The sequence below is a fragment of the Microcaecilia unicolor genome, chromosome 2 (assembly GCF_901765095.1).
Source record: "Microcaecilia unicolor chromosome 2, aMicUni1.1, whole genome shotgun sequence".
Lineage (NCBI taxonomy): Eukaryota > Metazoa > Chordata > Amphibia > Gymnophiona > Siphonopidae > Microcaecilia > Microcaecilia unicolor.
Window position 1 is genome coordinate 87,240,419 of NC_044032.1, and position 13,930 is coordinate 87,254,348.

Sequence of the window (13,930 nt, forward strand, 5' to 3'; positions counted from 1 at the left end):
TGGGAGGAATGGTTTTCCTCTTTTCAGTACCCACATCATGTTGAACATCATCTTCGTTGTGGCTTTTGCATGAGTATCTAAAGTTAGGTGTTTATGTAATGTTTCTCCTAGGATTTTTAGATGGTCAGAGATTGGGATTGTAACGTCTGGGGTAGTCAGGGTGGTTGGGAGTAGAGTAGCGTGTTGTGATGAAAGGATTAGGCATTGAGTTTTTTCTTTGTTCATTTTCATCTTGAAGGTGTTGGCCCAGGTTGCTAGGATGTTCATGGCCGTGATTATTTTCTCCGAGATTTCTGTAAGGTTGGATTTGAAAGGGATGAATATTGTGACCTCAACCCCTTCATCTGTGCTGATGAGGTCACAATATTCATCCCTTTCAAATCCAACCTTACAGAAATCTCGGAGAAAATAATCACGGCCATGAACATCCTAGCAACCTGGGCCAACACCTTCAAGATGAAAATGAACAAAGAAAAAACTCAATGCCTAATCCTTTCATCACAACACGCTACTCTACTGGATTTGGATAGGGATTTGGCCAAAGGAATCATCATAAGGTTGAAGAGGATTGGGGATAGAGGTGAGCCTTGGGGGACTCTGCATTTTGATGACCACGCAGGTGATGTTGATGAGGTTGATTTGACCTGATATGATCTGTTGGTGATAAAGCTTTTTATCCACTTAATGATGTTTCCGCCGACAGATGGCCGACAGATAGGAAGCTCCCTCACCGAGCTCCCGAAAATCCCAGAGGAGCAGACCACCCGGGCCGCCCTCGACCACCCTCGACCGGACCGGAACGGGCCGGGAGAGAACTGAACCACGGCTGAATCGTGCCGCACTGATCATCGACCCGACCAAGCGAGGATTTGGAGGGCAGGAGCTGACCGCGCCACGCGGCCCATCCGCCCATAAACGACCAAGACCCAGAGCGGCTGAACTCGCGGGGTCATCCAAAAAGAGAGGCGAGTGCCCTGACCGGACCGGAAGGGTTCGGACACCACCGAAGCCGAGGACCAGGCGAGGACGCAAAGGGCAACCGGCGAGTTCCAGAGGAGCGAACCGCGCCACGCGGCCCATCTACCTGAAAACGACCAGACCCAGAGCAGCCGAACTCGCGGGGTCGCTTAAGGAGAGGCGAGTGCCCTGACCGAACCGGAAGGGTTCGGACACCACTGGAGCCGAGGGCCTCATTCCGAATCACCCAGCCTTGCTGATTTGGGAGACCTGATCTGACCCGGAGGCAGACGCTGGATCCGACCTTCCGGGCCACGATTCGGAGATCGATCGGCGTCGGAGAAGACAGACGGGTAAGCCGCAACTAATCTGGAGACTCAAGCGGCTCGCAGAGAGGAACGCTACCGGGCTAAGAGCCACGGACCTGCCTGCAGAACCCGACTCTCAGAACCCCCCCGCAAGACCGCAGAACCTCACCCGCTAAGCTCCAGCCGACCGTTGAAGCCCAAGACTGACCGGGAAGACTAACCTGCTCAGCACCACAACCAAGGAACAGAAGTCGCACCGCCGTGAATGAACAGAGTAATTAAATGCCTGCTCACCTTAACCACATGCATGCACTGATTTCGCATGATTTAAAAAACCCTCGCTACATCTGCTTTGCTCTGCACACCTTAAAGTGAAAGCAACATGCATGCACTGCCTTAGCATTACTTAAAAATGCTCGCTTGATTTGCTTTATTTGCTTTGCTCTACTCCGTTTGCCTACTAATGAACTGTTATCAAGTAGTAAGTGCAAGCTGGCCTGCAATAAACTGTTGCCAAGCTTCAAATTAAATTAAATTGTGGCCAAGCTTGCCAAGCGTAAATACAAATACAAACACCACCTAACCTGCCTAGTACGGAACTGCTACCAGCTTTAAATTAATTGTTGCTAAACTAATAGCAATTGCCAGCACTACCTCGCTTGAATTGTAGCCAAGCTTAAATGCAATTGTAAACTTTAACTCGCTTAAATTGTAGCCAAGCACAAATGCAATTGTATACCTTTGTACCTCACTTGAATTGTAGCCAAGCTCGAATGCAACTGTAAACCTCTGTACCTCACTTGAATTGTAGCCAAGCTCGAATACAATTGTAAACTTGACTCACTAAAAATACACCTGATACATATTTGCCACAACGCCTAGTACATAGACATGAACACCAGCAGTGCACTCCTAACTATCCAGTGTCTCACTATACTGCTACACGCACTCACAACCCACAGCCTAGTCAACAACAACCCTACTACTCACAAACCGCATAACACTCACATACACACAATGCACGCCCAAAACAACAACCACAACAACCCGCTTACATCTCACCAATCCTATGCACAACCTTTAAACAACCTACCAAATCAAAGACTCAACAACCAACCAATCGCAATAACCTCCGGACATAAACACCACCGACAAAATGAGGAAAACAATGACAACAACAAATCCAACTACAGAAGAAGCAGACAACTAATAAAAATAAACATGTCACACCCCACCCTGGAACCACATCACTCAATCCAACTAGGATACATCAATGCAAGATCAGCAGTACGCAACGCAGTAGACATACTAGATTGGATCATCACAGACAAATTGGACCTCCTATTCATCACAGAAACCTGGTTCCATAGTCCCACAGACCCTACCATCTTACAAACGTGCCCACCAGAATACAAAATCACGCACTGGACAAGAAATGGAAAAAAAAGAGGAGGCGGAATAGCTATTATATACAAACCTGAATTCACCATCACAATCACAGGCGAATCCACCTCACCACAACTTGAAATTGCATCGACTAGAATCAACCATCCAAGCCTAACAGGACACCTCAGCACAATCCTATTCTACAGACCACCAGGAAAATGGCAAGACGCCCAAACACAACTCGTGGATTTCATCTCGAATACCTGCGTATCAGCCTCAAACATCCTCATACTAGGCGACATCAACTTACACCTAGAAGTTGACACCTTACCAAATACACGAGAATTCAAAGAATTCCTAAAACTCTGGGATCTGCAAACACCTAACATACAACCAACTCACGAAAAAGGACACACACTAGATATCATAACGAATAGATTCGAACCGGACTCATCTATCATACTCGCTAACGTAACATGGACACCCACATTATGGTCAGACCACCATAAAGCAAATGTCACTCTTTACTGGCGAAAAAAAAACTAAACACAAACACCAAACATAAACGAACAACCTACACCACGAGAGGAAAAATAGACCCCACAACATTCTGGCAACAGATCTACCAGAACGAATGGACTACAAACGCAGACACCACCCAATTCCTCCAAGAATGGGACGATATAAGCACAAGAACATTAGACAAAATTGCCCCAGTCCAAACAAGAACATCACACAGGAAAAATGCAAATCCATGGTTCACCGAAGAGCTGAAAAAACTAAAAACACAAGTCAGGAGACTAGAACGAGCTTGGAACAAAAAAAGAGACGAACAAACACGAAACGACTGGAAACTACTCCGAAGAAAATACAAATATACCATAAAACAAACAAAAAGACTACACTACAAAACACTAATAGGACCAAACTACAAAGACACACATAAACTCTTCAACCTCGTGAACAAACTGTTAGACACCACACCAGTTACAACCAACGGCAAAGATACACCAAGTGTTGACAACCTTGCGACATACTTCAAGGAGAAAATTATACTACTACGACACAAAATACCCGCCAGCCCTACAGAATACACCACTCTTCTAGACTGTCTAGATCCAGAAGAAGGAACACACCCAGCAGACAGAACCTGGACCGAATTTGAACTACTGTCAGAAGACCTCATCTCGATAACTCTCAAAAGATATGCCAAATCCAACTGCAAACTAGACATATGCCCAAATAGCCTCATGAAATCTGCTCCTCAACAATTCATACTAGACCTAACAAACCATATAAATCACATGCTACAAAATGGACTCTTCCCAAAGGAAAAAGGAAAAATCTTACTCACCCCAATTCCTAAAGATACAAAGAAAAACACGAGCGAAATAACCAACTACAGGCCAATAGCATCCATACCACTAATAACCAAGATAACTGAAGGTATGGTAACTAAACAGCTCACAAACTATCTAGACAAACATTCAATACTCCATGATGCCCAATCAGGATTCCGTTCGAATCACAGCACAGAAACAGCATTAGTCACTCTCATGACCAAATTCAAACAAATAATTGCAACTGGTAACAATATACTCCTCTTACAATTCGACATGTCAAGCGCCTTCGACATGGTTGATCATGGAATCCTACTACACATACTTGAATACTTTGGCATAGGAGGAAATGTCCTGAACTGGTTCAAGGGGTTCTTAACCATGCGCTCGTATCAAGTCACATCAAATACAACCACGTCCAAAGCATGGACACCTGAATGTGGAGTCCCACAAGGATCGCCTCTATCACCAACTATATTCAACCTAATGATGATCCCTTTAGCCAAACTCCTATCAAACCACAACCTCAACCCATACATATACGCCGACGATGTGACAATATATATCCCATTCAAACAAGATACCAAAGAAATCTCCAACGAAATCAATCAAAGTCTACACATCATGAACACATGGGCAGATGCATTCCGCCTGAAACTAAATGCAGAAAAAACCCAATGCCTGATACTCACCTCCCAATATAACACAAATGAATTCAACGCAATAAACACACCAACCCTAAACCTTCCAGTCTCAGAAACGCTAAAAATCCTTGGAGTCACCATCGACCGCCACTTAACACTCGAAACCCACGCAAACAACACAACCAAGAAGATGTTCTACTGCATGTGGAAATTGAAAAGAATAAGACCATTCTTCCCAAGATACGTCTTCCGCAGCCTAGTGCAATCCCTCGTCCTCAGCCACCTGGACTACTGCAACTCACTATACGCGGGCTGCAAAGAGCAAATACTGAGGAAACTTCAAACAGCCCAAAATACAGCAGCCAGGCTCATCTTCGGAAAACCAAGATATGAAAGGGTACAACCACTACGAGAAAAATTACATTGGCTTCCACTCAAGGAACGCGTTACTTTTAAAGTTTGTACACTAGTCCATAAGATCATCTACGGCGAAGCCCCAGCGTACATGTCTGATCTAATAGACCTACCACCCAGAAACGCTAAAAGATCATCCCGAACACACCTAAACCTCCACTTCCCCACTTGCAAAGGCATGAAATACAAGACGTTGCACGCGTCAACCTTCTCCCACAAGAGCACGCAGGCATGGAATACACTACCGCGTAACCTGAGAAGGATTGACGATCAAGCTTCCTTCCGTAAACTACTAAAGACTCACCTGTTTGAACAAACTTACGGAAAGAGCCAACTCACATAGAGTCCACACTCACTATTCATCAATGCATTTTACATCCACTTTGATCCCTCATCCCGCACCCCAATCTATCACGCACCTATCCACGGAACTATGGACACCATATGTCTTTGTCTAACACTACCCTTTAGCTTCCCATTGCCCCCTTCCAATTACTTCTATGTTGATATCCCATTGTCATATTCCAAATCTGATATTTGAATGTCTCTTATACCTTTGCACAATGTAATCCATAACCAAATTGTAACAAATGTATTTCTATTATTCATATCCTATTGTAAGCCACACTGAGCCCGCAAAAAGGTGGGAAAATGTGGGATACAAATGCAATAAATAAATAAATAAATAAAATCCCTAGTTTGTCCAGTAGTTTTGTGAAAATAGTATGGTCTACCATGTCAAATGCGCTGGATAAGTCAAACTGCAGAAGAAGTATTTTGTTGCCAAATGAAATTTCCTTTGCACAATGTAATCCATAACCAAATTGTAACAAATGTATTTCTATTATTCATATCCTATTGTAAGCCACACTGAGCCCGCAAAAAGGTGGGAAAATGTGGGATACAAATGCAATAAATAAATAAATAAATAAAATCCCTAGTTTGTCCAGTAGTTTTGTGAAAATAGTATGGTCTACCATGTCAAATGCGCTGGATAAGTCAAACTGCAGAAGAAGTATTTTGTTGCCAAATGAAATTTCCTGTTTGAATCTGGATATCAGGGTGAGCAGTACTGATTCTGTGCTGTGTACAGGTCGAAAACCCGATTGTGATTCATGTAATATGGAGAACTTTTGAGTGAATTCGTTAAGTTGGGAGGTCACTCTATTTTCCATCAGTTTAATTAGAAGAGGGATGGAGGCCACAGGTCAGTAATTAGTGATGTCATTCGCTGGTTTCTTGGGGTTTTTCGGTATTGGTGTAAGTAGGATATTGCCGTGTTCGGAGGGGAAGGAGCCTTGTTGAAGTAGGCTCTTCGCTGCCTCGACGTGAGGCGGGCTGTTCTCAGGTATTTGGAGGTGATGAATGAATTTTGTCTTTCTCACCATCTCTTTGTCCTTTTTGGAGGCAGTAAGAAGGATCATATGGCTTCCAAGGCCACCATAGCCCATTGGGTGTGGGAGGCCATCACTTCGGCCTATGTAGCATTGGACAGGCAAGCCCCTGCGCAAATTCGTGCTCATTCTACGCAAGCTCAGGCTTCCTCTTATGCAGAGTCCCGTTTGGTTTCTCCGGAAGATATCTGCAGAGCTGCTACATGGGCTTCGGTCCATACGTTCACTCATCATTATCGGGTAGATGTGGCAGCTCGGCAGGATGCGGTGTTTGACTCGTCGGTGATTTCTGCTGGGTTTGGGGGTGTTCTGCCCTACTTGAGTACTGCTTGGGTACATCCCACAAGTCTCTGGATTGGTCTGTGGGACGCTATGAAAGGACAAATTTAATTCTTACCTGATAATTTTCTTTGAATTATTCCCAACAGATCAATCCAGAGGCCCCTCCCCTGGATTTACTGTCTGCCATTTTGTTTCGGTTGGTTAGTTTTTTCGAGTTTCGTTGTTCTGAATGTGCCTTCATTTGATTTAAATAATAAAAACAAATAAATTTGGAAGTGGTGGAAGTATGTTGGGCATTTTGTCTGACAATGTCAGGAGAGTTTTCTATTGTTTCCATTCCACTGCTTTGGTATTCATACTGAGGTTTACTTGGTTGCACAGGTCCACATATAGCAAACCTCGGAGGTTCTCTCTACCTCCACCTGCTTGTAGAGGGTCACAACCCACATGTCTCTGGATTGATCTGTTGGGACCAATGGAAAGAAAATTATCAGGTAATTATTTTTTCCATATTCCATTTAAAACATTCAAAATAAAATGCTTTGTGTCTACCTTTGTTGTCTGGACATTTTATTTTTCCATCTTGCTGGTTCCAGTTTCTCTCTTCTGCTTTCCTCTCTGTCGTCTGCTAATTCTTCTTCAAGCGGCTGCAGTCCATTTGTCTTTTCTCCTCACTCCTGTCTGTTCCCTCACTATTCCTGCCTCTGACACATTGATCATTCCCTTTTAGCTGTTTTCTGCCTCTCTCACCCTTCTTCTCCTCCTTTTAACTTTTCAACTACATATCAAATTTCCATCTTCTTCTTTCACCCACTAGCTCTCCCATTCCCCATCTTACTTCTTCCCAGCCCTACTTTCTCTTTCATCTATAATCTACTCCCCATTACCATATTTCTACCCTCTGTAATCACTATCTCAATCATTTCCTTGCCACCCCCTCCTCCCCCTCTTGGCCTCTCCCACAGGGTTCCACCATTTCCATTGTCTTCCTCCCTCCACCCTTCTAACCAGCATCTGATCCCTCTTCTTCTCCTCCCCACCCCACCCTGGTAGCCTGACATTTTCCTGTCCCTTCTCTTCCTTCCTGCCCTCTCCCCCATGGCCCAGCATTTTCCCTCTTTCTCTCCTCACCACCTACTATGTACCTCTCCCTCCCTCTCATCCACCCCCATGTCCATTTTTTCTTCATTCCCACTGTCCACCATCTCTCTCTCCCTCTTCCTTGTGTTCTGGGTCCAACATCTCTCTCCCCTTCCCATGCAGCATCTCTCCCTTCCTCCCCTCTACTATCATGTCCAACATTTCTCCCTTGCCTCCACCCCTATGCCCAACATTTCTCCCTCCTCCACCCCTATGTTCAACATTTCTCCCCCATCTCCTATCTATGCAGCATGTCTCCCTCCCCTCCACCTCATGTACAGCCAAGATTTCTCCCTTCCTCACCCCTCCACCCCTTTGCTGCATCTCTCCCTTCTTCCCCGTGCAGCATCTTTTCTCCTCCACCATGCAGCATCTTTCCATCATCCCTCCCTTCCCCCCATCTTTCCTCCCTCCGTGCAGCATCTTTCCTTCCATCTTTCCTTCCATCTTCTCTCACTCCCGTGCAGCATCTTCCCTCCCCCATGCAACATCTTCCCTCCCCCGTGCAACATCTTTTCCCCATCATCCCTCCCTCCGTGCAGCATCTTTCCCCCCATCTTCCCTCACCCCCGTGTAGGATCTTTCGTCCCCTTCCCTTCTCTTCTGGTCGCCAGCAGCACCAGCAGCACACTGGTTGCCGCTCAATGACCTCCTTGGAGCGACTAAGCCGGAAGCCTCTCCTCTGCCGCATCTTGACTGGGCAGAAACCGGAAGTTGTGACAGAGGAGAGGCTTCCGGGTTAGTGCTTAGCGGCTGCAAGGAGATTGTTGAGAGGCAGGCAGCGTGTGGGAATCGCTGCGAGCCTGCGACCGTCACCAGTGGAAGAAAGCTACTTACGGGAACACTGCTGCTGGGAGGGCCTTACCCCAAATTGAGTGGGCCCAGGCCAACTCGTGGCTACGCCCCTGTCTTGAACAAAGCCTCTTTTGCTCTTATTTTTTTCAGCTACTTGTTTGGAGAACCATATAGGCTTCCTGCTTCTCTGTTTACTTTCCTCGCATAAAGATCAGTCGCCATATTTATAGCAGCCTTTAGCTTGAACCACTGTTTTTCCACATCTTCTACGCCTTCCCACGCCAACAGCTCCTTCAGGTTTTCCCCCATTTTATCAAAATCAGTATGTCTGAAATCCTTTACTTTGAGTTTTGTGCATCCGCACTCCGCTTTCGCCTTTTTATCAAACCATATGGTGTGATGATCACTATTACATAGGTGGGCACCCACCCGGATATTGGAAACATTCCATTCGTGAGCACTAGATCCAGCATCAATCTTTACCTCGTGGGTTCCATCACCATTTGTCTGAGCAAGGCACTTTGACAGGCATCCACAATCTCCCTACTTCTTTCCAATTCCACAGATGGGACGTTCCAATCCACGTCAGACAAATTGAAATCTCCCAACAGTAGCAACTCCCCTTTCATATTAATCTTTTGAATATCTTGTATCAGATCCTTGTCTAGTTTCTCCGTTTGTGCCGGAGGTCTGTATACAGTGGTGGAAATAAGTATTTGATCCCTTGCTGATTTTGTAAGTTTGCCCACTGACAAAGACATGAGCAGCCCATAATTGAAGGGTAGGTTATTGGTAACAGTGAGAGATAGCACATCACAAATTAAATCCGGAAAATCACATTGTGGAAAGTATATGGAAAGTAGTTAACATCAATGTTTGAAGCTTTGCTCTCTTCTCAGATCACTTTCAGTATTTGGTCTGTACATCTTGTAGCTGAAGATCCTGGAAGAAATTTCACTAGGTTGGAACCCCTGAACTGTGTTCCTAAGTTAATGCCTCTGATAATGGAGTCTCCGAGCAGTAAGAATTTTCTGCTTTTCACCATTCTGTCATTATTTGGGGGATGTTTCTTGGGTTGTGCTGCTTTCATTGCCTCTGGTCCACCACAGTACTTCTTTTTTCAGCATGATAATGATGCAAAAGAATTTGACAGGGGCAAAGCTTGGAAGGGCAAGTGTTCCTGTGTCACGGATCTTAGTCTACCAGAGCCTACTGTGACCCATCTATTCCTCTGTTGTTTCATTCTATGAGGCAGTGGTGGTGGTGGTAGATTAGCTGGGAAATGAGTAATCCAGGATGGTTCTTTAATTGTAGCTAATTCCTTCTTGAGTTTGTTGATCTCATCTTTCAAAGCTGATATTTGGAGACAGATAGGACAAGCTGTAAGGTTCCAAATAGTTTGCCTTGGGATTAAAGCAGAACATGTATTGCACTGAATGAAGGTCATAATGATGTGATTCACAATTGTGAAAAGGTGTGAACTATGATAGGGAATAACAAGAATTAGGATCGACCAATTCAGTGTAATCAAGATACTTGTCCCTAGATTGCCCTATATAAAGGGATTTTACCTAGGGGTGGGTGGGACTAGGACACAGGTAATGTCAGTTAGCAATCAAACCAAGTCTGAAAATGCCCGGTGTTGCTCACAGCTCACAAGGTAAACTTAAGTTCTACCACACAGCTCTATACAAATTGCCGCTCCTCCAGAGCTATAAGTCACCAGATGCTATGTAACCAAATTGATTGAATTAAGTCTCTGGCAGTGTAGATTCAACACACAATTCTAATGAATGCACCTTTAAAACAGACTCCAGATTCTCCGTCAAATTTGCCGCGTCGGGAATCATTACCATGATTTTGTAAAAGGAGTCCTTAATGTGGCACCTGTTGGAGACATTCTCAGCATTTACTATTGCAGGTCATGCATTAACATTCTTATTAATGTGTTCCACCTGCTCCCTGTTAATATGGAAGAACTTAGCGCCTTATTTAGGAGGCCAAAAGTGAGCCCATGTTAAATAAGTACATCGTATTAACTACCAAATGCCTTTCATACCCACTCTCCCCCCATGTCATGCCCCCTGACGCAAAAAGCACTTATCACACAGTTTAATGTGTGATAATTGCTAAATTACCACAAAGTCCCTTAGCACAGTTTAGTAAAAGGGCCCCTAAATTAATTCTTTCAGGAGTTTTTTTTACAGATAGACTGAACTTTTTATATGATTTTTTCAAACTTTATACTGGAAAGCATAAAAGAAAAGACAAGATTATGATCAGAAGAGTGAGGTCTAAAACCCTAAGAAATTTGTATTTTGAATAAATTTGGAAGTATTGGTATGTTAACCCGTCTTGTTTGGTCTTACAAAATACAACAAAGGTCAAAATATTTACTTTCAAAGAATATTCAGGTTAATACCAATTTCTATCCTTTTGAACTGTTAGCATACAGATATTTCCATATGTAAACATCACATTCTTTGAACTGTTAGCATACAGATATTTCCATATGTAAACATCACATTCTTCCAGAAATTCTAAGTGAGTTTTGAAGTGCGTGCATGCTTATATGTAGTGTGTTATTTTCCACAGTGCCCACTGTTGATGTGTTTCAGATCTCTACCAAGGAAAGATTTGGGTTGGGACATCAACTGAAAAAGTAAGTTGAAAAATAGGTTAAAGCTACAATTAATTAATATAATGCAGGTATTGTGTACATTTTGTGATCATTTAATTCCATAATTTTAGAATGGTGCCATATTTGAAATAAAATAGTTATTATATGTACCATTCTTCTGATGTTTGTAATGTAAGCCACTTTTAACGTGAACTCTTCTTGGGCTAATGTGAGATAAAAATGTCATAAATAAATAGAAAGGGAATTGATTTATTTTGTTTTTAATCATGTTTTGCAACAAGCAGACAGTGGCTGTTCTGTATGGTTTGTTCATCTGTATAAAATTAGAGGATGTGCACATGTGTGATGGCCATGTAGCTTTACTGATGCAGTCATGCATATTCATGTCAGAAAGGAAGACCCATTCAGAAGTATACAAACGCATAAAGGGTTGGTTTGGTTCGCAGCCCTCACTGGCAGAAGAAGAATCTAGTGATAGCAGACTGGTGATGAGGGAAGTAAAGAGAAGGTAAAGGGGCATATGAGGGAAGGGAGTATAGAAAAGAAGGAAGGAAGGAAAGGGTGTAAGCTGGGAAATGTGGCTATACACAATTGCCTCTAGCATGCATTTTTCTACTTATTACTTATTCTTTGTGTTACTTCTATTCTTGTTTCCACCTGTCTGCACGATATGGTTTTAAAAATTGTTTTAGCATGTTTGTATTTAATTACTAGCTGTTTTGGGGGTAATTAATAAAATCCCAGCAGATGGATATTTCTTGGGAAGCTAGTTTTATTTAGATTTTTTTTTAATTTAAGGGCTTTATTATTGAAAATCTTACGAAATACAAGAATGTGAGATGTGACATACTGGGGTCCATTGAGCCCAGAATCTTACCTAAGAGTGACTAATCCAGGTCACAAGTTACTGACTTAAAATTTAGCTGGGTCTTGACAGACTGGTGGCAACCTTTTTCAGGTATACTTTGCTTAGCCTGAAAAAGGCACCTTGCAGTTCTCTGTAATAATCTCCAATCTGTACTCCTAGCAGTCTGTTTCACTGGCCAATCCCGCGCACCATATGTGCAGAAGGCAGCAAGTCCCTGGCTAACTGAAGCTGGTAATTTCTGCAGTACAAGGTCTGCGGGACAATGGTAGCCCCTGCTGTCATTCTGGGATTTATTTTCCTAATTAATGAGGCCACAGGTGTTGCATTGCAGAATGCTATGTTAGGAGCTGCAGTGGAGGCTCCAGCAACTCTTACCACTACCACCTCCTCCCCTTTGGTCCAGCATCTGTTCCTACTTCCTTCCCTATTCCTACCCCAACTCCGGCCTCCCCTTCTGTTGTCTTCACTGTCAGTGATTATTCCAGGCTGACTCTGACCAGCCCCAAGGTCCCTCTATAACAACTTCCTGTTGCAGTGCGGGCAGGATGCCTCAGAGGGAAGGTCCCCAGGGCAGACTGGAGGCAGCCTAGCACAATTGCTGCTGGCGAAGACAAAAAGTTTGGAAGACAGTGGGCTGGGATCGTGGGAGAAGAAAGTAGGGAGAGATACTGGACCCATGAGAGGGGTAGGAAATGGAGGGGGAGAGAGATTAGACTGGACTAAGGGAGGGGGAGAGATGCTGGACCCACAGGTGGTTGGAAGGGAGGAGAAGAGAGAGAGAATAGATGTTGCACGTGGCTTGAAGGGAGAGGGAGGAAATACTGCATGTGAATGGAGAGGAGGAGAAGGGAGTAGAGTGGGAGGAGATGTTGCACCTAAATGGATGAGGAGATGCTGCACATAGATGGAGCAACATTGAATGAATTAACAAATCTTTTAGATTTTTCCTACTTTGAAAGGCAAATCTCGATGTAGCTGAAAGAATTGGATAAAACCTTAGAATATCCTAAGGCTTCAATATCATTTTCTAAGGTAAAATACACACGGGGGGGGGGGGGGGGGGGGGGGGGGGAGTGCTGGTGACCACCAGCCAAAATGGCAATTTAGGAGAGTCTCTTGCTAAACCCAGCATTTTTCTTCATCATTACAGCACCTTTTATGCTGCTGAAAGAGTTGCAAGTTGAAATTATTTCTAACAGTAGCAGCTTCAAACCTATCAACCAAGTCAGATTTTGGTAACTTAATGTATTTTTATTGCATATTTCTAGACCGCCTAAAAACTAAGATGGTTACAATAAACACACAGAAATATGTAAAATAAACTAAAACATATGCAAAATCACTATTGGCACCTTTTCACCCCCTCAATATTATTCACTCTGTTATATCTCTGTGCAAAAAAATAGTTTTCAATCTGTTTTTGAAACTAATGCTGTCTTTATCCTGCTGCAACCCCATTGGAAATTTATTCCATTCAATAGGTCCTATCATAGAAAATGATGCAGACTCCCTAATTTCCACTAGGAGTATAACAACGAAGGTTCAACAAGCTGATATGAGCCCTCTGATCTCAACAGTCATGTAGGTCAGTAGAAAACTAAGCACCTGCTGCATATACAATGGTGCCCCATGATATAATGCATGCTGTACCAACACAATTTAAACCTTACTCTAAATGAAACAGGCAATCAATGTATTCTCTGCAAATATGAAGTAACATGACAGTCTTGAACAGCCAAAAAGCACATGAGCAGCAGAGTT

General features: G+C 43.6%; 1 protein-coding gene across 2 annotated transcripts in view; it reads left to right on the top strand.

The window, feature by feature from the left end:
• Positions 1-13,930, top strand: part of PARP8 (poly(ADP-ribose) polymerase family member 8) — a 583,039-nt gene that overhangs the window by 230,088 nt on the left and 339,021 nt on the right. For both annotated transcript variants that reach the window (XM_030193114.1, XM_030193115.1), the window contains one exon: positions 11,256-11,322. In XM_030193114.1, coding sequence (XP_030048974.1) covers positions 11,256-11,322 — 67 coding nt within the window. The remainder of the gene's footprint in view (positions 1-11,255; positions 11,323-13,930) is intronic.